The following is a 25,314-nucleotide window of genomic DNA, read 5'->3' as shown; positions in this document are numbered from 1 at the left end:
AACCGTGAGTAGTCTAGAAACTCAAAATGACCCGTGAATAGGACGTTGGGTCCCTTAGCGTACCTAGGCTGCAAAAAAAAGTGTCACACATGTGGTATCACCGTACACACACAATTGTCCATTCACAGAGATAGTTCTCCCACCTAGCATGGGTATGTGTAAAAATACACCCCAAAACACATTATACTACTTCTCCTAGGTATAGCAATACCACGTGTGGCACTTTTTGCTCCCTAACTGCGCTAAGGGGCCCAAAGGCCAATGAGTACCTTTAGGATTTCACAGGTCGTTTTGAGACGCGTAACGGTTTAGGGCCCCTAAAATGCCAGGGCAGTGTAGGAACCCCACAAGTGACCCCATTTTAGAAAGGAGACACCCCAAGGTAGTCCGTTAGGGGTTTGGTGAGTTCATAGAAGATTTTATTTTTTGTCTCAAGTTAGTGGAAATTGATTTTTATTGTTTTTTTTTTCACAAAGTGTCAATTTCTGCTAACTTGTGACAAAAAAAAAAAAAAAAAAAATCTTCTATGAACTCACCATACTCCTAACAGAATACCTTGTGGTGTTGTCTTTCTAAAATGGGGTCACTTATGGGGTTCCTAAACTGCCCTGGCATTTTAGGGGCCCTACACCGTGAGGAGTAGTCTTGAAACAAAAATGACCTGTGAAATCCTAAAGGTACTCATTGGACTTTGGGCCCCTTAGCGCAGTTAGGGAGCAAAAAATTGCCACACGTGGTATCGCTGTACCTAGGAGAAGTAGTATAATGTGTTTTGGGGTGTATTTTTACACATACCCATGCTGGGTGGGAGAAATCTCTCTGTAATTGGACAATTGTGTGTAAAAAAAAAAAATCAAAACATTGTCATTTACAGAGATATTTCTCCCACCCAGCATGGGTATGTGTAAAAATACACACCAAAACACATTATACTATTTTTCCTGAGTACGGCAATACCACATGTGTGGCACTTTTTTGCAGCCTAACTGCGCTAAGGGGCCCAAAGTCCAATGAGCACCTTTAGGCTTTACAGGGGTGCTTACAATTTAGCACCCCCCAAAATGCCAGGACAGTAAACACACCCCACAAATGACCCCATTTTGGAAAGTAGACACTTCAAGGTATTCAGAGAGGGGCATGGTGAGTCGGTGGCAGATTTCATTTTTTTTTGTCACAAGTTAGCAGAAATGGAAACTTTTTTCTTTTTTTTGTCTCAAAGTGTAAATTTTCTGCTAACTTGTGACAGAAAATAAAAATCTTCTATGAACTCACCATGCCTCTCAGTGAATACTTTGGGATGTCTTCTTTCCAAAATGGGGTCATTTGGGGGGGTATTTATACTATCCTGGAATTTTAGCACCTCATGAAACCTGACAGGTGCTCAGAAAAGTCAGAGATGCTTCAAAATGGGAAAATTCACTTTTTGCACCATAGTTTGTAAACACTATAACTTTTACCCAAACCAATAAATATACACTGAATGATTTTTTTTTTTTATCAAAGACATGTAGCACAATAAATTTGGACAAAAATGTATACAGAAATTTTACTTTATTTGACAAATTTTATCACAGAAAGTAAAAAAAAATAAAAAATTTTTTTTTTACAAAATTCATGTCTTTTTTGATGAATATAATAAAAACTAAAACTCACAGCAGCAATCAAATAGCACCAAAAGAAAGCTGTATTAGTGGCAAGAAAAGGAGGGAAAATTCATTCAGATAGTAGGTTGTATAACCGAGCAATAAACCGTGAAAGCTGCAGTGGTCTGAATGGAAAAAAAGGCTCTAGTCCTTAAGGGGTAGAAAGACTGTGGTCCTCAAGTGGTTAATTTCAACATAAAAAAAAAACCCGATTTCAAGACTTTAGACTACAGCGAAGTCCCTGTCATACAGAACTCAGTAACCAGCATGCCTAAGGGCATAACGGTCACTGTCCTTTGGTGGTTTTGCAGGGCAAAAAAACAGTGTGTTCAGCGCCATCTTCTAACCTTCTTGTAGCTCCTAGCGGCTTTCTGGCGTCTGTGCGCGGCTCCCGGCGTGTCACGTGACCAGACGTGGGTCAGGTGACACACAGGGAGCAGTACACAGAGGACGCCAGAAAATAACTGGGAGCTACAGGAAGGTTAGAAGACGTGGCTGGACACTCGGTATTTTATGCTGCTATTCATGAACTTTGGCCTGCAAAAGGCGCGTGTCAAATGGTCACCAGACATGAGATGGACAGAGAATACGGTTTGTTAGAAAATGCTTATAGCAGGAGGATCAGTCATACTATGCCAGGAAAAAAACACCCACATATACAAGTGATAAATTCTTGATCTACTTACAAAACAGATGTATTGTGCTGGCCACGTTTTGATTTTAGTGAATTTTATATAACAAATGAAGAGAATTCTTTTCCTGGCAGGGGCCATGTCTTTTTCCCATAGTCTGAAGCAGCTAAATCCTGATGTCATTTCCTCAAGCTTTTTCCTTTTCTCCTCCAATCTGTTGTCATTTCTGGCTTGTTTGTAAACACAGGATCATGTTGCAGCCTCAGCCTGTCATACTGAAGTCTGCACAGACCAATCAGTGAGAAGCAGGAATGTTGGGGGAGATGACAAGCTTACTCCACAGCAATGACAGAGAATAGAGCCAGGCTGACAGATAAGATTTATTACAGCAGAAAGAATTCTGAATAGATTAGAGTGCCTGCAACGCAGGTTGAGATTCCTGGCACCATTACAAACACATTGCAGTGTTTAAAGAGAACCCGAGGTGGGTTTAAAGAATGTTATCTGCATACAGAGGCTGGATCTGCCTATACAGCCCAGCCTCTGTTGCTATCCAAAACCCCACTAAGGTCCCCCTGCACTCTGCAATCCCTCATAAATCATAGCCGTGCTGTGAGGCTGTGTTTACATCTGTAGTGTCAGTCTCAGCTGCTCCCCCCGCCTCCTGCATAGCTCCGGTCCCTGCCCCCGTCCCTTCCCTCCAATCAGCAGGAAGGGAAGGGATGCAGGCGGGGACTGGAGTTCTGCAGGAGGCGGGGAGAGCAGCAGACTGACACTATAGAGATAAACACAGCCAGCTCTGACAAGCTGTTTGTCAGCAGCGTGGCTGTGATTTATGGAGGGATTGCAGAGTGCAGGGGGACCTTAGGGGGGTTTGGGATAGCAACAGAGGCTGGGCTGTATAGGCAGATCCAGCCTCTGTATGCAGATAATATTCTTCAAACCCACCTCGGGTTCTCTTTAAATGGAATTTGATTTTGTGGCTGACAATCCCTCTTTAAAGCAGAACCAAAACTAAAAAGTCATTAAGAGATTTTTGACTTTTTTTTATATAAAACAAACATTCATTTAATTGTACACTGAAGCCTCTCCCCAAGGACATCCTGCCCTGGCAGGATTGTGGTACATGATGGGACAACTTCTACACAGGTTCCCAGAAGTTTAGTTCCTCTTGAACCGGTCACCTTTCAATTAGGCATTTGCTTTTATATAACCCATGGCACTGCTCAGGGTACTTCTACCTCTCAGTGCTTTATTTTGGTAGATGTGTGGTCTGTCAAGATTTCCACAGGCAAGTGGTGGTAAGGGGTGTGACTTAAAGGAGTCATCAAGCAATATTAACCACCTCCACGATCTACTTACCCGGGGCTATCTCCAGCCCCTTGCAGCAGACATGTCCCACGCCACAGCTCCGGTATCAGCCTCCGGCCCGGGGTCCCCGCACAGTGTAGAGGGCGACCTCGTCCTCTACTGCGCCTGCACGATCGCCGCTGTCAATCAAGTCTATGATGTCCGGACTGTACTGCGCAGGCGCAGTAGTTCTGCACCTGCACAATACAGTCTGGACAACATGGACTTGATTGACAGCGGTGCTTACGCAGGCGCAGTAGAGGGCGCCTGGCAAGACAACGTGCGGGGGCCCCGGGCCGGCGGCTGAGAGCGGAGCTGCGGCGTGTGACATGTCAGCTGCAAGGGGCTGGAGGAAGCCCCAGGTAAGTAGATTGGGGGGTAGTTAATATTGCTTGATTATACCTTTAAAGTAGAATTGGAACTGCCTCATTAATAAATGGGGTCCCAGGTATCCAATGCTGTAGGTGTAAGGAGTATATCTGTACCTCTTATCAATTTCTGCAAGTAGTAGAAATTTTAACTTTATATTTTATATATATATATTTTATACTATAACTTTGCCTAATCGCTAATGTCACGCATGCTGCATTTCTTGTGCGTTTCGCCTTATGTTCCATCCTAGCAGTCATAGAAAAACAGCAAAAAACACAATCGAAAAAAAAAAAGTGAAGCAAAAAAATATTGAGATCACGATCTGCAGTATAAAGGAGCCCTTATCTTTATCCCCAGCGGTAAACTTCACAAGAGTTGGATTATGGTTATGGACACCTTGGTGCAGGTATTACAGTATAGTGTAATTACATCATGCAGTGTAACTGCCACCAATTTGGGCACAATGACAAAGACTGTAGCAGCCTGATGCCATAGGCAGCGCATAGCAAGCTTACTGCTACTAATGCTGAGGGAGCAGCACTGCCCGTTTTTTTTGCTTTATTTTTGTTACTGAATTTTCCTTACTAGACTGGACTCAAAGTCTTCACAAGAAGAGAAAAGCAAATAAGTGATTCAAGTGAGGTGGATGAAGGATCGATTCTTAGAGCAAGGGAGATAACTTGTCTGTCATTTTAGGCTTCCAGCACGTTTTTCCTTCGTTTTTTTTATGCTAGTATTTAAGAAGCATAGGTGTGCATATTAATAAGCTGTCTTTACAGGATTTTTGTTTTCTTTAAAATTATATTAGCTTGCCCCAATACAAAACATACTTACCGTACTGAATAACTATTGGAAGCTTCTGATGTCTTCACTCTCCATACCTGTTTTTTCTTCTTATACTTTATTGCTCGACGTGCTTGCAAAAACTTTGCCATAATCTGTAATTTTCACAGCAAAACAATTTATAATCCATTCAGTCCATAATCCATGTTTTCTTTAACGCAACTTTTTCTTAAAAACTTATATGGAAAATGTCACATTATTTGCTTGGGATGGTCAATGAGATACAAATTTTATGCTGCTTCAGGCCGGGTGCACACACGGCAGAAACCACATAAAAACACACGCAAAACACATCAAAAACGCAAACGCACAGAAAAACACAACAAAAACGCAACATACATGCCAAAAACGCAACATTTCACGCTATGTTATATGTGAACCCAGCTTCAAAGTAATCCAACCAAACTGTTACAAGCTGCATCAATTTGCCTGAGCTTATTTCAGCAACATATAGACCCATAGGCTAGGTTCACAGTGGAGCTTTGTGGTGGAGCGAAACAGCCGCATTGTATTGCAGAATGTTGCACTGCTATAAAGAAGCAATGTGACGCGCACAGTGCGGCTGCTGCAGTGAATTACAACGTGTGCGTTGACAGTAAAGCATACTTTCCATTGTATGTGACACAACGCGTGGATAATGTGCGGGTCCGCCTTGCCATTTCAGCTTTCACAAGGAACGCAGTGTAACTCCCACTGTGAACCTATTCTTAATCAATTCCCTAAGTTTTCTTGCAGTAGATCATTTTTCATCTTCTGTTTAATATAACTTCCCTCTCCCTTGGTCCCGCTGGTGGCTCCAGTAATCCGGCGACGTGCCTGAAGTCACATGTACGCGCACAGTCATGTCATCACGCCGGTCGCCATAAGTGTCCTGAGAATGCCTTGTTCTCTAAAGACTGAACCGCACATGTGCAGGACGCTTATGGCACAACTTCAGCCAAACTCACCGGATTACCGGAGCCTCCAGCAGGACCAAGGGAGAGCAGAGGAGGATTCCAGGAGACATTGTAGAGTGGGATGGGGGGGGGGGGGCGGTCTGGAGAAAGTTCCAAGTAAGTCTAGAATTCGTTTTTTTGGGGGTTTGGTTACTGCTTACGGTTGCTTTAAATGGGAACTGAAGAGAGAGGTATATGGAGGCTGCCATGTTTATTTCCTTTTAAGCAATACCAGTAGCCTGGCAGCCCTGCTGATCCTCTGCCTCTAATACTATTAGCCATAGCCCCTGAACAAGCATGCAGCAGATCAGGTGTTTCAGACTTTAATCAGATCTGACAAGATTAGCTGCATGCTTGTTTCTGGTGTTATTCAGATACTACTGCAGAGAAATAGACCAGCAGGGCTGCCAGGCAACTGGTATTGATTAAAAGGAAATAAATATGGCAGCCTCCGTATACCTCTTACTTCAGTTCCCCTTTAACACAGAACACCGTGATTCAGCTCTCTAAGTACATAGGATAAAGTGTGTGGAGACGGATGGGAAGATAAAATGTGTGGGTTTTATCTACAGTAGCACTTTTTATTTTCAAGCTATAACATGGTAAATATAGATTTAAGGAATGCCTACTGGTCTATCCCAGTCAAAGTATTGTCTCAAAGATTTTTAAAGAGGAACTCAAGTAAGAGGTATACGAATGCTGCCATATTTATTTCCTTTTAATCAATACCAGTTGCTTGGCAGCCCTGCTGGTCTATTTCTCTACAGTAGTATCTGAATAACACCAGAAACAAGCATGCAGCTAGTCTTGTCAGATCTGACTTTAAAGTCTGAAACACTTGATCTGCTGCATGCTTGTTCAGGGGCTATGGCTAATAGTATTAGAGGCAGAGGATCAGCAGGGCTGCCAGGCAACTGGTATTGCTTAAAAGGAAATAAACATGGCAGCCTCCATATACCTCTCTCTTCAGTTCCCCTTTAAGATTTGCCGTCCAACACTTGACTGCAGTAAGTCATTGTGCTTTGTTGTCCTGTGTCAAGCCCAATCACGGATTCTCATTTCCCATCTTGAATTTTCACGCAATTCGACAGTGGTTTCATATTTGAGCAAACAATGGGCATGAGGACTCAAAAATTGCTAAAATTGTATCTTCTTATTCAAAATTTAGTAGAAACTTTGTGTCCCTTTCAGCAGTGCATTTGAAAGTGTCCCTGAACTGTTTAGCCAATTACTGTAGCCACAAGACAATCTCTAAGGCAGTGGTCCTCAAACTAAGGCCCGCGGGCTGATATGCGGCCCCATGAGGGTTTTTTACCGGTCCTTCACACACAAAATGTATTACATACAGATTGCGCTGCAACTTTAAATATTGGTGGCTGCATATAGAATAGCAGATCTGGCACTACCCTTCCAGCCAGAAAGAAGCAATTTGCGCACAAAAACTTATTTGGCAATCACATGAATGTGTGTGCCTATGTGTAGGGGTGGATAATTTGCAGTTCATGCCATTACTGGAGACAGGGTAGTTTTTGGGGGAGTGGGGGTGACATCATGGCTCACATAGGACTTGCTATACAATATTTGCACTTGCTGTGTTGGTGGCATAATAATTGCACTTGCTGAGTTGGGGGGCAGGGCAGGCGAGTGTGCTCTGCTGTTAACACTCTGCACGGGCATTTGAGATGGGGGAGGGGCTCCGCAGTTGGCCTTGAACTGAAGCAGCTCCATAGATTTTAAATAGGTTTCAACATAAAATCTATTTCCAGTGTTCATCAGTAAGATCTTCATCAGAGAGAGGTCTATTGTTTAAAGGGGCACTATGGCGAAAAATTGTAAAATATGTGCAAACATATACAAATAAGAAGTACGTTTTTTTCCGGAGTAAAATGAGCCATAAATTACTTTTCTCCTATGTTGCTGTCACTTACAGTAGGTAGTAGAAATCTGACAGAAGCGACAGGTTTTGGACTAGTCCATCTCTTCATAGGGGATTCTCAGCAAGACTTTTATTCTTTATAAAAATATTCTCTAAAAAGGATTTAACCTCCTTAGCGGTTAGTCCGACACTGTGTCGGGCATACCGCTCTCTGGCCCCAGGAGTCCCCCATAATGAAATAATTGTCTCAAACGCCTATAAACCCTTTAGCTAGCACTAGGCTAGCTAGTAAAGGTGTCCAACACCCTCGGATTCCCAGCGATCCCCGTTTATACATAACCCTCGTATAAAAATTCACATGCAATGGAAACGAGGTTATTGCAGAGGTTGGGACTGCATCAACTGCAGTATTAGTTCTCTATTGGTCCTGTGCTTTGAATAGTGGTAATCATGAACAAGCTGTCCCCATCTCCTTCTTGCACCTGACACTGTGGTTGTCCTTGGCAGATTTTAGTCTGCCCTATCAATTTTTATGTAAAGAGTTGTCGAGGGCTCAATGTAAAACTTGCACCGGGGCCCTACAGCGCCTTAGCTACGCCATTGGCTATTGACATTGGCTTCAGATTTAATGCAGTGCAAACTCACAGCTAGTGGAAACAGAGGTCTAGGTAGTGACTAGAGATGGTCAATGAGATGCTGATGATTATGGCCTACATGCAAATGTAATGCCGATTGGGAAATGGCCAATCAAAATCGTCAAGAAGTACATTGACCCAAATCCATTCCTAGCTACATACTTTCCGGTTTATTAGCATCTCAGTGAATATCACTAGTGCCACAGGGACAGGGTCAAATTAGTTCCACCTCACTGGCACTAGATTTACATTGGAACGTATTTAGACAGAGCAGGGCTGGGCCGCGTAGAACAATAGCAGAAGACACCCACCACACTAGACCCATAATTAGCAGCCAGGCAATGTGACAGCGTGCACAGTGTGCATTGGGCATAATCCAGGTGATGCTGCACTGAGGGAAGCGCTCACACCCACCTGAGTCACAGAAGAGGAGCCGCTGGCTGACGCTACTCTCTGCCCGAACCACAACACTTCTACATTCAAACTCACTACCAGAGGCGGCGTGGTAGCCAGCCAGCCAATCACTATACGCGAACACCTACATGGTTGGGCGGCGCCCGTCTACCAGCGAATCAACAGGCGATCCTCCCAGCCTCACACCAACATGTACTATGAAGTGGTTAAATTCGCCAAAAGCTCATCCAGCGAACCGGAGTAAGCGAGCGAGAGGCTTCTAACCAATGAGAGAACAGGTCTCGTCTCGGAACGACCAATGAGCGTTCTGCAACAACTGACAGCTGCCCAATGAGCACGGCGGGGAGGTGTGAGCCCAGTGTAGAGCTGTAGATACAGGGCTCCTCCTCTACTCCCTCCCCCGCTCGTATTCCCGGCTCCGCCTGAGGAATGTAAACTATTCAACATGGAGACAGCAGTCAATAAGCTGGAGGCTCTGGTAAGGCGGCGGGGAGAGGGGTGTGTGCGGAGGGGCTTTCCGCTCCCGGCTGGGAGATTGCGCTGCTCTTGTCGCACACGTCGGTATGAGGCCGGGAGGAGGAAGCAGAGGCACGACTATTGCATGAGCTGATGTAGCGGCCTGGGAGCGGGGGCTGGCTGCCTGTGCGCCGCTAGTGGGTGAGAGCAGGGCGGGGGAGGAATTGCTAGAACAGTGCGCTGTGTTGGGGGGAGGGGCGACCCTCGGTGATGGAGCCTAATAGCGGACCCCGGTCGTCCGTGTTAAGAAATGGCGGGAGCTGCAGACGCCTCCTCATTCCTGCCCTCCACCCACTCTCCATCCCTCTAAGCGCTATCCATCCCTGCTCGTGTCCCGCTCTCTGCATGCCCAGCCATCTGTCCTTTACTTGTCACTGCCTGCCTCGCAGCTATATCATTATCAGCGCCATCCATCATCTACAGGCTCCTCCTTCCTCATTAGACATGCTCGGCCCCTCCTCTTACATTGTTGCACCTCCTTTTGCCCCTTCCTACACTGCCCCCTGCTGTATTTTAGGGTCCTATTATGGTGCCCACACGTGGCAGTCGGAGCCTTTAGTTGTGGATCATTTTATTGAATCAGCTTGAGAATTTAACATTCTAATAACTTTTCTTTTCAGTTCAATGTACATTTTAATCTGTTAAAATTGTGGAAAAGAACTGCTTTTGATCGATGCTATGTCTGTGTTTGGGTTTTCTACACTGTACTTTTTATTTTGCTCAATTTGGCATTAAATTAAAAATATTGATTTAAATTGAAATGGCTTTAACTTTTTTTAATGAACTTTAAGGTTGAAACACTGAACGTAATGTTTTGTGGTCGGTCACTTGTAATGTCGATCATAATATTGATTGGAATTATAATCAAAAACAATTTACTTTTATTCTACGATAGCCAAAATGGTGAGGGCTGAAATATTTCATTGCATGAAGCTAATCCTGTTCAAAAGCTAAAGAACAATTGGCAGCTCAATTTTTTTTTTTTTCCCAGCCGGGTGGCATCAAACAGTAGTCGGGTCGGGCAAAATGAGAGAAATCCAGGGCCAGAGCTTCTCTGCACAATTCTGCTTACAGCAGAGAAGGAGGTTGTCACAGGAGCCCTAGTGGTCAGACTGCAAATTGCCTTCCAATCGGTTTCAGCACACAGACCATGCAAGCTTTGGTCGCGATCTTTGTGCAGAAGCAGACAGAAATTTGGGCAGCAGCCCGACCAGAAGGGAGCCTGTGAGGTACGGTAATTACAACTTTACACACTATTTCAGGGTATTTGCCACCACCACTGGTATGGGCCAGTGGACCCGACTGACTGACTGGTCCTGCGAATAAAAACGGTTAAACACACTCTATTCTGTCTAGATATCAACAATAGTAGCGTCTCTTCAGAGGTCTGAGTTCACTTCCTGTGTAATGTGTATTCTGAATAATAGGGTAGCGGAACAGTGAATTACTTTGGTAAAGTGTTTATTCACGGCAGTATAAAGTAATATATACAGAAAATTATTAAAATCAACAATTATTGTGACATGAGATAACACAGTATGAAAATAAAGGGGAGAAAAAACTGATACTTAGAGTTCATGGAGAGGTGTCCTTTTGTGGGAAAACTTGTAAAGTTCTTGGTTTCAATCAAAGTTCAGAGTTCAGACCAGGTGGAAGCCAGCATATCCTCAAGCTGGCACAGATGTGATCAAGATAGAGTTTCAGGGTGGAGGACACTGAGTTTGCCTCCTCTGCCATTCTTATGACCCTGATCCAGTAGGAGGGAGTGAGGGCGGGAGCCACACACCCCCTTAGAATATGAGATGAGTCGTCCTCTTGTCCTGGGGACCAGAAATCATATCTAACCATATATGGGCTCTATCTCACAGAACCGTACAGGTCAGGGCAGATTTACTAACATTTTCAGGTCTGTCTCGATTTACCCAGCAGTCTTATACCAAACATGAGGTGTGGGACCCTGTGGTATCATCAGGGTATTTTCAAACTGCCTAACTGGCAGTCTTTACCTCAGAATGTTCTGAAACGTTCTCAGAACCAGCGCCAGACAGGGCCAATCCTGCTCTGTTAGTTTGGAGGGTCTGCCAGCCTGGCAACACAGAAAATATGACACATATAGCAGTTTATGGAATATGAGATACATCTGGGATTTACAGCAGGTCATCCCCAGGTAAAGGCTCTTTGAAGTTTGGGGCAGCAAGCTACGTGTCAGCTCCCCTGCTGGGAGGAGAGCCAGAATGTCTGATTTTTCTCCCCAACTATATTGTTTCTGTCATCGTGCTTATCAACTATATCTGATGGATGGGCCATCAGCACAGCTTGAAGCCAGGGACACTCTGAAGCAGGCCTTTTGGTGGAAGGAGGGAAAGAAAAAACCCCCAGGAATGTCAGTTCTGTTCGCTGCAGTGACCAGCAGATCTGACCAAGAAATCGGAGAAACCGACGGCGGATCTTCCAGATTCGCCTACGTTCCTCCCGGCTGTTCCGTGACAGCTGGGAGAAAGGGAAACTCCAGGTTGCTACAGGTAGCCCCTACACAACCAATCCAGATTCTATTGATCTGAATCGCAATCGATGCAGAGAATCGAGCACAATCGCTTTTTCTTCACGGGCGGTTCCAGGACGCGTCTGCGGCCCCGCAACCGTCCGTGACAGAGGTGAGCCAATGACAGCCGGGTGCTCACCAAAACTAGCCGGGTGGAGCACCTGGCTAAAAGAGCCACTGCTTCTCTGGAACCAAACCACTCTGTTCTCCCTCTTTTGTACCTCTTATTCATTTGTCCCTCTTTTTGGGCTGATGTACAGACCTATGTAAATATGTTTTTGCTTGCTTTAAAAAAAAAAAAAAAAAAAAAAAAAGTGTTTAACTCTAAACCTTAATATCATCCTGTACATTGATATAACTCCTTTCTTTAAATGCAAATATGAAGTAAAACTCATGATAAAAAAGTGATGTTTAAATTAAAGTTTATCTTTGGCTTATAAATACCTTGTAACTAGGTGGTGTGTCAGGGGTATGTCTTAACTCAACACTGCCTTTCTTCACTAGTGCGTACACACATCCAACTTTACGCCTGATTTAAACTGGTCGTTAGGATGACTTGAAGTGCAAACAAGAAGTTGTTCAGATGTCCTGTACACACTGACCAACAAAGCGGTTGATATTCTAATTTACATGTTGTTTAACCAACTTGATAATGAACTGGATAGAACAATGGACTAGTTTAAACGACTGATCAAACAACTATATGTTTTAACTACCAGTCGTTTGTACACCCGTATGGACCTTACAGTTTTGAACGACAGTTGGTCTAACTGATCCACCAAGCGGATCGGGCAAACCGGCTGTTATCAGTCGCTTAACTGCGCATACACATGTCCAACTTGTCCAAACAAGTTGGGTGGAAAATCAGGACGTGTGTACGTATCTTAAAGCTCACCTCTCACCACTTGTGCTCTGGACACTATTTCTTCTTAACCCCCTTGCCGGTTATCCCGAGCTCAGCTCGGGGTAACCTGCGCAGGAGGATTCCTCAGGCCCCGCTGGGCCGATTTCTATCAAATAAAAAGCAGCACACGCAGCCGGCACTTTGCCAGCCGCGTGTGCTGCCTGATCGCCGCGGCGGCGATCCGCCGCGAGCAGCGGCGAAAGAGGGTCCCCCCAGCCGCCCGAGCCCAGCGCAGTCGGAACAAACAGTTCCGGCCAGCGCTAAGGGCTGGATCGGAGGCGGCAGACGTCAGGACGTCGGCTGACGTCCATGACGTCACTCCGCTCGTCGCCATGGCGACGAGGAAAGCGAAACAAGGAAGGCCGCTCATTGCGGCCTTCCTTGTTACTTTTGATCGCCGGAGGCGATCGAAAGTGCGGATCCGGAGCGCCCTCTAGTGGGCTTTCATGCAGCCAACTTTCAGTTGGCTGCATGAAATAGTTTTTTTTTTATTTAAAAAAAACCCTCCCGCAGCCTCCCTGGCGATTTTAATAGAACGCCAGGGAGGTTAAAGGAGTTATCAGGCTAAAATAAGCGCTACTTACCCGGGGCTTCCTCCAGCCCCAAGCTCCCAGCATGTCCCTCGCCGCAGCTCTGCATGCAGCCATTCGCCACAGCTCTGTCCTAGTCCCCGGCGATGTCAGGCCGACCTCCAGGTCGGTCTGTACTGCGCCTGCACGAGCGGCGCTGTCAATCACCACCACGTGGAGCGGACTGCGTGGCGGACCAATTTTACCGCCTTCCATGTAGTATCAGAGCATACCTACAGTCTATTATATTGAGCTGAACTCCCCATCAGATGAAAATCTTTGCAAGATGCTGTGCATATGCAAAGATCAGTTCCTGCAAAATACATTTATATAGTGGTTTGCAAAAGTATTCGGCCCCCTTGAAGTTTTCCACATTTTGTCATTACTGCCACAAACCTGAATCAATTTTATTGGAATTCCATGTGAAAGACCAATACAAAGTGGTGTACACGTGAGAAGTGGAATGAAAATCATACATGATTCCAAACATTTAAAAAAAAAAAAAAAAAAAACTGCAAAGTGGGGTGTGCGTAATTATTCAGCCCCCTGAGTCAATACTTTGTAGGACCACCTTTTGCTGCAGTTACAGCTGCCAGTCTTTTAGGGTATGTCTCTACCAGCTTTGCACATCTAGAGACTGAAATCCTTGCCCATTCTTCTTTGCAAAACAGCTTCAGCTCAGTCAGATTAGATGAACAGCAGTTTTCAGATCTTGCCACAGATTCTCGATTGGATTTAGATCTGGACTTTGACTGGGCCATTCTAACACATGGATATGTTTTGTTTTAAACCATTCCATTGTTGCCCTGGCTTTATGTTTAGGGTCGTTGTCCTGCTGGAAGGTGAACCTCCGTCCCAGTCTCAAGTCTTTTGCAGTCTCCAAGAGGTTTTCTTCCAAGATTGCCCTGTATTTGGCTCCATCCACTTTCCCATCAACTCTGACCAGCTTCCCTGTCCCTGCTGAAGAGAAGCACCCCCAGAGCATGATGCTGCCACCACCATATTTGACAGTGGGGATGGTGTGTTCAGAGTGATGTGCAGTGTTACAAACCGTTTTGTATTTTGGCCAAAAAGTTATATTTTTGGTCTCATCTGACCAGAGCACCTTCTTTCACATGTTTGCTGTGTCCCCCACATGGCTTGTGGCTAACTGCAAACGGGACTTCTTATGCTTTCTGTTAACAATGGCTTTCTTCTTGCCACTCTTCCATAAAGGCCAACTTTGTGCAGTGCACGACATAGGACCGATTTCCCCCCCCCCCCCCCCCCCCCCCCCCCACCACCACCTGAGCTGTAGATCTCTGCAGCTCGTCCAATCACCACGGGCCTTTTGACTGCACTTTTGATCAGCGCTCTCCTTGTTCGGCCTGTGAGTTTAGGTGGACGGCCTTGTCTTGGTAGGTTTACAGTTCCATACTCCTTCCATTTCTGAATGATCGCTTGAACAGTGCTCCGTGGGATGTTCAAGGCTTTGGAAATGTTTTTGTAGCCTAAGCCGGCTTTAAATTACTCAATACTTGATCCCTGACCTGTCTGGTGTGTTCTTTGGACTTCATGGTGTTGTTGCTCCCAATATTCTCTTAGACAACCTCTGAGGCCGGCACAGAGCAGCTGTATTTGTACTGACATTACATTACACACAGGTGCACTCTATTTAGTCATTAGCACTCATCAGGCAATGTCTATGGGCAACTGACTGCACTCAGACCAGTTATTTATTTGTGTGTTTAAAAATAAATAAATTTGGAATCGTATGATTTTCGTTCCACTTCTCACGTGTACACCACTTTGTATTGGTCTTTCACGTGGAATTCCAATAAAATTGATTCATGTTTGTGGCAGTAGTTTGACAAAATGTGGAAAACTTCAAGGGGGCTAAATACTTTTGCAAACTACTGTAGTTTAATCTCATACACACGCCTGCCCACTCAGAGTTGGCAAAAACGAAACTAACCTTTCTCTTTTTTTTTTTTTTTTTTTTTTTTTTCCCCATTACTTTAGTATATCTTTAATTTAAAAGGATACCGTCCTTCTTTCTAATGACAAATTATTATTTTTTTACGCATTTATCTCTGTGCTCTCCCCAGATTTTTTTTTTTTTTTTTTTATCTCCTCTCCAGCCAGGTGGCAAGAAAAAGTGGCCGGGTAGGGTGCGACAGGAGCATGCAGAGCTGGTGCTTCTCTGTGCAACTTCTTTGCTTACCGCATAGGAGGAGGATGAGGAAATTAACCAATGACAGCCGGGTGCTCACCAAAATTATTTGCTTGGAGTATCCGGCTAAAAGGGCCTGGGGAGAACACTGATCTCTGGCACCGTGTCTAAAGTAGACTCACTCTGTTATTGTTGGGATTCCTAGCTAGGTACCTAGGTACATTTTAGTTGTATTGTCTGTTGGAACAGAGTGTAGATATCAGAATTAACTGGAAATCCCGACTTCAGGCTGGTAGAAGGCCAAGTACCGTATATACTCGCATATAAGCCGACCCCCCCCCCCCCCGCCCCCCAACTTTTACCGGGAAAAATGATTGACCCCCATATAAGCCGGGGGTAGGAAATGCTGGCCGCCTTATTCCCATAGTGTGTCCCAGTATAGCTAGTAAAGTGCCCAGTATAGCTAGTAATGTGCCCCAGTTTAGCTAGTATAGCACTCAGTATAGCTAGCTAGCTCCCCCCCACCCCACAGCCGCCGCCGCTGCTATTACCTGCCCGCATCTTCTATTCCCCTCTCCGTGCTTGTAAACATTCATAGCAGCGTGCCTGGCGCTGCTACTGTGACGAGCGGCGAGCCAGGAAAGAGCGGTTCCCATAGTAACAGGAAGCCGTACTCTTTCCTGCCTCGTCACAGTAGCAGCGCCGGGCGCGCTGCTGTGAATGTTTACAAGCACGAAGAGGGGAATAGAAGATGCAGGCAGGTAATAGCAGCGGCGGCGGCCGTGGGCGGAGCGGGGGACCAGCGGAGAGGGGGGGGGGGGCCCGCGGACCAACATGACTCGCATACAAGCTGACCCCCCCAACTTTTGGCCCCCTTTTTTGGGGGTCATAAATTCAGCTTGTATGCGAGTATATACGGTAATTGAATGTTTGTCTTCTATTTGTGGCCTGTGCAGTCAATCTGTATTGCTGAGGTCTTTCTTGATTGCAGTATCCTTGGCTGCAGTCTACTTTAGTCAAAAGGCTCTGTAAGCAAATACCTGGTAAAGTTAAGTCCTGCAAAATACTGTACATATGTACCATACAAGTTTAAATGTGGAAATTTGAATTGGACATAATAGAAGAAAGATCACACATGGATGAGGGTCCGTTTTCACTTGTATTTCTAGTTACATGTCTGTGATGTTGATATTTTAAACTTGTTTCAGCTAGTGTTGTCTACAAGGAAAGGGTCTATCACTCCTCTCCTGTTTGGTATACCTGTGTTGTTTTGTTTGTTTGTTTGTTTAGTTTTTTTTGTTTTTATGCAGCTTTTGGTGTACTTCATTTCTACTCAGTCTGCCATCTCTCCACAGCTTCATGGCACGGCGAAACGTTACTTTACAATCCATATGTTTTCTCCTGTATTATGAATAATACGTACTGCTACTAACCTTCCAGAAATTGCAGCATGTATTGTTGGGGATGCTGGCCTTAATTATCCTTTTTTCTCCTGTCCAAGCTACTGCTTCTTCTGACCATAGCTTTGACTGGGGTCGCTGCACACTTTCCAGTATTGCATTACCAATGTTCTGGTGCCACCAATTTCTAGTCATCCAGTCTTCTGCAGTAAGATGCATTTGTGAAAATGTATATAATGTGATGATGAAATGCATGCATGAAAGTGGAAAACAGCATTTGCAGGCAGAAAAGGGTAACCATTTTACTTTTGACCACTCTTAACGGATTTGTATGGTCTGGAACTAGTTTGATAGAATTCTATTTAAAAAAAATTACTTAGACCTCATTCATACTATGCAATGCAGATGGGAATTTATTATAATATATGACCACTGTATTTCTGTATGATGCAGCCTGGGGCTTGCTGTGCTCCAGACAAAAATCCATGCAGAGGTGCATCTGTTTAGTAGGAATATAGGACATTGCATCCTATGCAGTGTCTGATGATTCTACAAATTGCACACTATGTGAATTGCTGTGTACCACTTCGCACCTCACATTGTATGAATGAGACCTTAGCAGAGTTCCCCAACCCTGTCCTCAAGTACCACCAACTGTGCATGTTTTGTGGAAATCCACAGAGGTATTTGATCAGCTCTGCTGAGACACTAATTACCTCACCTGTGCATGGTTGTGGTTTTCTGCAAAACTTGTACAGTTGGTGGGTTTTGAGGACAGGGTTGGGGAACTACGTTTTTTAAAGGGCAACGGAAGTGAGAGGGATATAGAGGCTTTCATAATTTCCTTTTTAGCAATACTGGTTGCTTAATTTTGTCCTCTAATACTTTGTCATAGACGCTGAACAAGCATATGCGGATCAGATGTTTGACATTGGGCTCCGTTCACAAAACTTCTCAAATGACTTTATCACCTAATTAATAAAAAAAAAAAAACACCGGTACTTATCAGTTAGCCGGGCACATCCGGCAGGTGGCGCTAATTACTATTCCCCCTCCAGGCCGACATGGATAGTAGGAAAAGATGTAACTCTGGTGGAGTTTTGTCGCCACCTAGAGGATACGCCCGGCTAACGGATAAGTACCAAAACACCTTTCAGCACATTTACAAGCAAAATAACTCAGTTGTACCTGATTAACTTCATTTCAATATTGCTGTACACACGCACGCGCGCGCTGGTGCACACCAGAGCGGGTCGGTTTTAGCTGAAACACAAACTCCCAGGCTGCAGCATTTTTTTTTTTGGGATTTTGGAGGCGTTTCTGCCTCCAATGTTAGGTATAGGAAAAAGGCAAAACGCTTGATAAAACGCCAGATCAGAGCGTTTTTGTTACAGTAGCTGTTCAGTAACAACTTTACTGTAACTATCTGTAATCTGCTACACAAAAAATGCTTCCTAATAGTAAGAAAAAAACGCTTCAAAAACCACTAGCGTTTTGCGGATCTGCTAGCAGTTTTTGTGCACTAGGCCTGTCTTACTTATATATTTTTTGGAGCTTAAAAATGTAAAATTGATAAAGTGCCCATTGTCCGATATAGATGCTTGTTCCTGGAATGATTCAGACCCTAATGCAGCCAAACAAATCAGTAGGATGGCTAGGCAACTGGTGGTGTTAAAAAGGAATTACAAATGGCAGCTTCCATATTATTCTCACTTTAGTTGTCCTTTTATGTAGGAAAAAACAAAACAAGATTGCAGTGTTTTGCGATTATTTTTTTCACTATGTTGTGCTCAATCGAAGTGCGGGAAAAATGCAGCCTTTTTAGAAAATTACCATGATTCCAGTTCTAACTTTAACTGCGTTTGGAAAATGGCTAGCCTTTTCAGAAACAAAGCGGAATGCAGCCGGTGTGAAATGGCCCTTAGGCCCTGTTCAGACTGTCAGCGTTTGCACAATGCGTATAAATTTAAAGAAACGCAAGGTAAAGAAACGCATGCGTTTGTATGCGTTTTCTATGCGTTCAAATGCGTTTTCTATTGCGTTTTGCACATACACGTCACACAGGAAACAGAAAATAATTATGGAAACCGCAGAGGGAAACGTACGCTAAAACGCAATAATACGCGTTTTTGATACGCATCTATAGACTTTCATTGCGTCCGTTTCTGTGCATGACGCACAGAACTGCATGCAGCAATGCAGATGAGAAACGTATGTGTCTCATACGCATACATGTGAACGAGGCTATTAGCAAACATTAGTAGCCGTTTCTATGCGCAAAGTCTGCCCGTATGTATTCTGTAAAAAACTGCTAGGAATGTACATAGTCTGAACGAGGCCTTAGGATGTAAGATACGGGTTTTATTCCAAAAAGTTTAGCCTGATTTAGTTTTACCACTTAAAGGGACTCCGAGCAGTGCAGAAACTATGGAAAGATGCATATCATTTTAAAGCTCTCTTTCTCCTCTTTCCAATGATATATAAACCGCCGCCATACGCCTTTTAGTTTTCGCTATTTTCGCGATTGAAATTGCAGCGGCCGCGATTGCAATCGCGAAAATAAAGAAAACTAAAAGGCGTAGAGCGACGATTTAGGTGTCGCCAGAAAGAGGAGAAAGAGAGCTTTAAAATGATATCCATCTTTCCATAGTTACTTGTATTACACAGGACGACACTTTCCCCAGTGTCAGCAGCTCCATTCAGCAGAAAAAGTCGGCCTGTGTAATACAATGTAACTATGGCAAGATGGATATCATTTTAAAGCTCTCTTTCTCCTCTTTCTGGCGACACCTAAATCGTCGCCCTACGCCTTTTAGTTTTCTTTATTTTCGCGATTGAAATTGCGGCCGCGGCAATTTCAATAGCGAAAATAGCGAAAACTAAAAGACGTAGGGCGGTGGTTTACATATCATTGGAAAGAGGAGAAAGAGAGCTTTAAAATGATATGCATCTTTCCATAGTTTCTGCACTGCTCGGAGTCCCTTTAAGGACCAGGCTCTTTTTTGTATTTTTTTTTTTTTTTTCCTGATATGTGCTGCGTGGGCTCTCCAGCCCACAGCACAGATCAGGTTTGCAGCATGGCGATCAGACTTCCCCCGACCCCCCCCCCCCCCCCCCCCTTGTTTTTCCCCGCTAGGGGGATGGTCCTGCCTCCCTCTCGATATGGGCTGCGCAGGACTGATATCCGTCCTGCGCCGCCTAGGATAGACTTCAGCCTATCAGATGCCGGCGATTCCCGGCCAATCGGAGGCCGGGGATCGCCGATCTCCTTTACGGCTCTGCTGCCGTATGATGTAAACAGCGGGGATTTCTTCCCCGCGTGTTTACATTTAGCCTGCGAGCCGCGATCGGCGGCTCGCAGACTGTTCACGGAGACACCCTCCGTGAACTGACATGGAACAGCGGCCGTTTCCATGTAATTCCACTTACGACCAGCTGCCGCCTATCTGCGTTAGGCGGTCGTTAAGTAGTTAAGGCTACTTACACAGTAGGACGTTGCGTTTGATGCAATATACACTTTCACAGTGCAACGTTAAAGTCGCACGTTACAAAATGTATCTACTATGGAATGAAAACGGCACATGCGGAACATATTAAAAAAGCAAAAAAGAAATTACTGAGCATGTGCAACACAAGTAACGCAGCAGATTCATTGTTAAACGCACAGCATGCAGCACTTTTTAATAACACTACACATTACACACTAATGCAACGTGTGCACTGTGAATGTCACACAGACTTTCCATTGCTGTGCGTTACTCTGCGTTAAAGTATTTTATAATGTGTGACTTAACGTCGCACTGTGAAAGAGCCTTAAAGTGAACCAGAGACGAAGCATCCTCATGTATTTTTATCATAGAAATCAGTGGGAACATTAGAGAAAACATTTACCCTGCTCTTTGCTTCATCCTCACTGCTAAAAGTGTCTGTTATCTAGCTGAGATAAGAATCCCGGACTGAGCATTGAGTCTGGCTTTGCTATAATGACTCAGCAATAATGATTCCTGAGCAGAGCCAGCAGGGCTTGGACTTGAAAAGACACCAAAGAACACAGTCTCAGCTATAATCATTCTGTAGCAAAGCCAGACCGACTGCTCAGTCAGGATTCTTATCAGAGGTGATAACAGGCAAATTAAACAGAGAACAATGAAACAAAGAGCAGATTAGGTGTTTACTGTCATGTTCCCACTGATTTATAAGGTAACATACAAGAGGGTGCTTCATCTCTGGTTCTCTTTAAATGGGGTTTTCTTTTATTTGTTCAGCACTAACCTCCTGCTCCCATACAGTGTTCTCAAGATGAAAAATAGTTCGGGCCAGAGCCCTTTTTATGTTGTACTACTAGTGGCCACACACAAAAAAAGCAGTGCAATGTTAAAAGGGCATTGGCCTGCGACTTGTAGCACGTTATGGATGGACAGAATGCTGCTCTGCTTATTTGGGCATTTTAATGTGCTTTTAACTTTATTTATTTATTTATTTTTTGCGCGTTTTTAAACAGTAAATGTTTGGTTTTTTTCTGCTGGTGATTGCTCTGACTTTATTGCACTACTGTAATATACAGCTAGCAGTGCAATAGTATTGTCAAAGCATTTGGGAGCAGAGATTTCATCTTCCTATGACCTGCACGGATTGGGCGCAGTCACTATGCTGAATTCAATGGGGGAGAGCACAAATATACGATTATTTTATTTTAAAAATCTTGTTAATGTCACTATCTTTTAACACATTCCTTTTGACACTGTGAACTATAAAAGTATGATCTGAAAATCTGAATTTCAGTTCCAAAAAGCCGAATCTGACTTGGATTACATTGAACAAAAGCTTGAGTTTGAAATAAGGAAAAGCCTGCCGGAAGAATCCACAACACAGGTAACACTGCTGTCCTAACTGACACTGAAAGTGTTTTTTTTTTTAATTATAATTTTTTTTCATATTTTTTGAATTGGATAAGAACTGAATTAAATATTTTTTTTTTTTTTTTTTTTTGCTGTATTCTTATGCACTTTGTGTATTTGTAGGTTGCTAATACCTTCCACAGCGCTTAGTAACAAGACTATGCACTCTGCCAACTGCCCCTCAGAGGAGCTTGCAATCTAAGCCCTACCACAATCAAATGCCCCTACTGTGGCTAAGGCCAATGTTAGCAAGGACCAGTTACTTATGATTGTTTTTGGCATGTGAGATGAAACTCTTTGTAGAACATACAAACTCCATGCAGATAATGTCCCAGCTGGATTTTGAACCTGGGACTCGAGGGCTGCAAGCCATGAGTGCTATTCACCAGGCCAATGTGCGTTACCTGTTATTCACATCTTTGAGTGATTTTGTTTAGATTAAGGCTCGGTCCACATTTGTCCAGTTGCAGATCGGATCCGTTTCAAACAGATCTGTTTTTCTAAAAACTGATGCAAAACTCAGTTTTTCAAAATGTTGTCCTTTTTTGTAGCATACGTTTCCAGTCCGTTTAAATGTATGCTGTTTCTTCATGTGAATTTCTATTGTATAAGAGATGATGTTGAGGGGAGGAGCAGGCAGTAGGCAATCCGTTTTTGCCTCTGTTTTGTGTGCAAAAGTTCTTTGTGTGAAGAGGGAGATCCATTTTTGTGTAGCCTTTCACTACCCTTCTGTGTATCGTAGGTCTGTGAAAAACCTGCAAATCCGGACTCTGTTCAGGTTTTCAAAACGGATCCGTGTTTTCAAAGTGTTTTGAAGACGGCCCCTATTTTAAACATTGGTAACCGTGGCTCCAGTTTTGATCTGGGCCAAAAAACGTGAACCGACCCTTAATAAAAACTGTACAACATAAAATATAACAAGACAAGTCCATTTGAGTTTGAAATTGTATTAGTTAACATTAGTTAATGTGAGCACCACAATCACTTCTTGAACAATCTAGTCAAAGAACAAGTCAACAAAAGCTGAGTATTCGATTGGACTCTTTTTAACCACTTAACCACTTGCCGACCACCTACTTCATATTGGCGGCGGCAGAGTGGCAGCCCCAAGACCACGTAACGCAGAATGGCGTCAGGTCCTGGGGCACTGTTTTGCCGGGGATCGCGCGCTGGGATGCGCGCGCATCCGCCGGCAATAGGCTCCGCCAATCGGAAGCGCCGGCGGTTGTTAACCTGACGATCGCCGGATAGGAAGCGTATAATACGCTTTGTAATGTTTACAAAGTGTATTATACAGGCTGCCCCCTGCCCTGGTGGTCCCAGTGTCCGAGGGACCACCAGGGCAGGCTGCAGCCACCCTAGTCTGCACCCAAACACACTGATCTGCCCACCCCCCAGACCACTGTTTGCACACAATCACCCCCCTAATCACCCATCAATCACTTCCTGTCACCATCTGTCAACGCTATTATTATTTTTTTTAGTCCCTAAACTGCCCCCTGGGTACTCCTGATCACCCCCCCCCCCCCCTTCGTGTACTGTATGCATCTATCCCCTTGATCACCTGTCAATCACCTCCTGTCACTGCCACCCATCAGTCAGCCCCTAACCTGCCCCTTGCGGGCGATCTGATCACCCACCCACACCAATAGATCGCCCGCAGATCTGACATCAGATCACCTCCCAAATGCAGTGTTTACATCTGTTCTCTCCTGTAAACACCCACTAATTACCCATCAATCACCACCTGTCACTGTTACCCATCAGAATAGACCCTAATCTGACCCTTGCGGGCACCCAATCACCCGCCCCACACGCTCAGATTGCCCTCAGACCCCCCCTTATCAATTCGCCAGTGCAATATTTACATCTGTTCTTCCCTGTAATAACCCACTGATCACCTGTCAATCACCCCCTGTCACTGCCACCCATCAATCACTACCTGTCACTGCCACCCATCAATCAGCCCCTAACCTGCCCCTTGCAGGCAATCTGATCAACCACCCACACCATCAGATTGCCCCAGACCTACCCTCAGATCACCTCCAAAGTGCATTGTTTACATCTGTTCTGCCATCTAATCACCCACTTATCACCCATCAATCAGCCCCTGTCACTGCTACCCATCAGATTAGACCTTTATCTGCCCCTAGGGCACTCAATCACCCGCCCACACCCTCAGACTGCCCTCAGACCCCAGCCCTTATCACCTCGCCAGTGCATTGCTTGCATCTATTCCCCCCCCCCCCCCCCCCCCCCCACTAATCACACCTTGAAACACCCATCAATCACCTCCTGTCACCCCCTAACACACCTACCCATCAATTCAGGCCCTAATTTGCCCCGTGTGGGCTCCTGATCACTCGTCCAAACCCTCAGATCCCCCTCAGACCCCCTTCCGATCACCTCCCCAGTGCATTGATTGCATCTATTTTCCCCTCTAACCACCCCCGGAGACACCCATCAATCACCTCCTGTCACCCCCCTAGCACTCCTATCCATCAGATCAGGCCCAATACAACCTGTCATCTAAAAGGCCACCCTGCTTATGACCGGTTCCACAAAATTCGCCCCCTCATAGACCACCTGTCATCAAAATTTGCAGATGCTTATACCCCTGAACAGTCATTTTGAGACATTTGGTTTCCAGACTACACACGGTTTTGGGCCCGTAAAATGCCAGGGCGGTATAGGAACTCCACAAGTGACTCCTTTTTAGAAAAAAGACACCACAAGGTATTCTGTAAGGTGTATGAAGCGTTCATAGAATTTATTTTTTGTCAATTAGCGGAAATTGATTTTTATTTTTTTTTCACAAAGTTTCATTTTTCACTTACTTGTGACAAAAAATAAGATCTTCTATGAACTCGTCATACACCTAACGGAATACCTTGGGGTGTCTTCTTTCTAAAATGGGGTCACTTGTGGCATTCTTATACTGCCCTGGCATTTTAGGGGCCCTAAACCGTGAGGCGTAGTCTAGAAAACAAATGCCTCAAAATGACCTGTGACTAGGACGTTGGGCCCCTTAGCGCACCTAGGCTGCAAAAAAGTGTCACACATGTGGTATCGCCGTACTCAGAAGAAGTAGTATGTGTTTTGGGGTGTATTTTTACACATACCCATGCTGGGTGGGAGAAATCTCTCTGTAAATGGACAATTGTGTGTAAAAAAAAAAAAAAAATCTAATATGTCATTTACAGAGATATTTCTCCCACCCAGCATGGGTATGTGTAAAAATACACCACAAAACACATTATACTACTTCTTCTGAGCTCGGCAGTACCACATGTGGGGCACTTTTTTGCAGCCTAACTGCGCTAAAGGGCCCAAAGTCCAATTAATACCTTTAGGATTTCACAGGTCATTTTACGGCATTTGGTTTCCAGACTACTCCTCACGGTTTAGGGCCCCTAAAATGCCAGGGCAGTATAGGAACCCCACAAGTGAGCCCATTTTAGAAAGAAGACACCCCAAGGTATTCTGTTAGGTGTATGACGAGTTCATAGAAGATTTTATTTTTTGTCACAAGTTAGCGGAAATTGATTTGTATTGTTTTTTTTTTTTTCACAAAGTGTCAATTTCCACTAACTTGTGACAAAAAAAAAATCTTCTATGAACTCACCATACTCC

At 44.5% G+C, this 25,314-nt stretch overlaps 2 protein-coding genes across 3 annotated transcripts in view; one reads left to right on the top strand and one right to left on the bottom strand.

Moving 5' to 3' along the window:
- PRR11 (proline rich 11) overlaps nt 1-9,372 on the bottom strand; it is a 41,852-nt gene extending 32,480 nt beyond the window's left edge. Inside the window, exons 1-2 of one of the 2 annotated variants that reach the window (XM_068268645.1) lie at nt 8,829-9,372; nt 4,832-4,935 (exon numbers count right to left, since the gene is read on the bottom strand). In XM_068268645.1, the coding sequence (XP_068124746.1) occupies nt 4,832-4,932 (101 nt within the window). In that variant the 5' untranslated portion in view covers nt 4,933-4,935; nt 8,829-9,372. Of the gene's footprint in view, nt 1-4,831; nt 4,936-7,703; nt 8,043-8,828 lie in introns of those variants that run through there. The other variant, XM_068268644.1, reaches the window with a different exon arrangement.
- The window catches only part of SKA2 (spindle and kinetochore associated complex subunit 2), a 28,779-nt gene continuing 12,492 nt past the window's right edge, over nt 9,028-25,314 (top strand). Inside the window, exons 1-2 of the mRNA XM_068268646.1 lie at nt 9,028-9,178; nt 21,566-21,655. Coding sequence (XP_068124747.1) covers nt 9,146-9,178; nt 21,566-21,655 — 123 coding nt within the window. The 5' untranslated portion in view covers nt 9,028-9,145. The remainder of the gene's footprint in view (nt 9,179-21,565; nt 21,656-25,314) is intronic.

Source organism: Hyperolius riggenbachi, chromosome 2 (genome assembly GCF_040937935.1).
Source record: "Hyperolius riggenbachi isolate aHypRig1 chromosome 2, aHypRig1.pri, whole genome shotgun sequence".
Lineage (NCBI taxonomy): Eukaryota > Metazoa > Chordata > Amphibia > Anura > Hyperoliidae > Hyperolius > Hyperolius riggenbachi.
The sequence above is the reverse complement of the archived record's forward strand: the minus strand, read 5'-3'. Positions and strand labels throughout refer to the sequence as shown.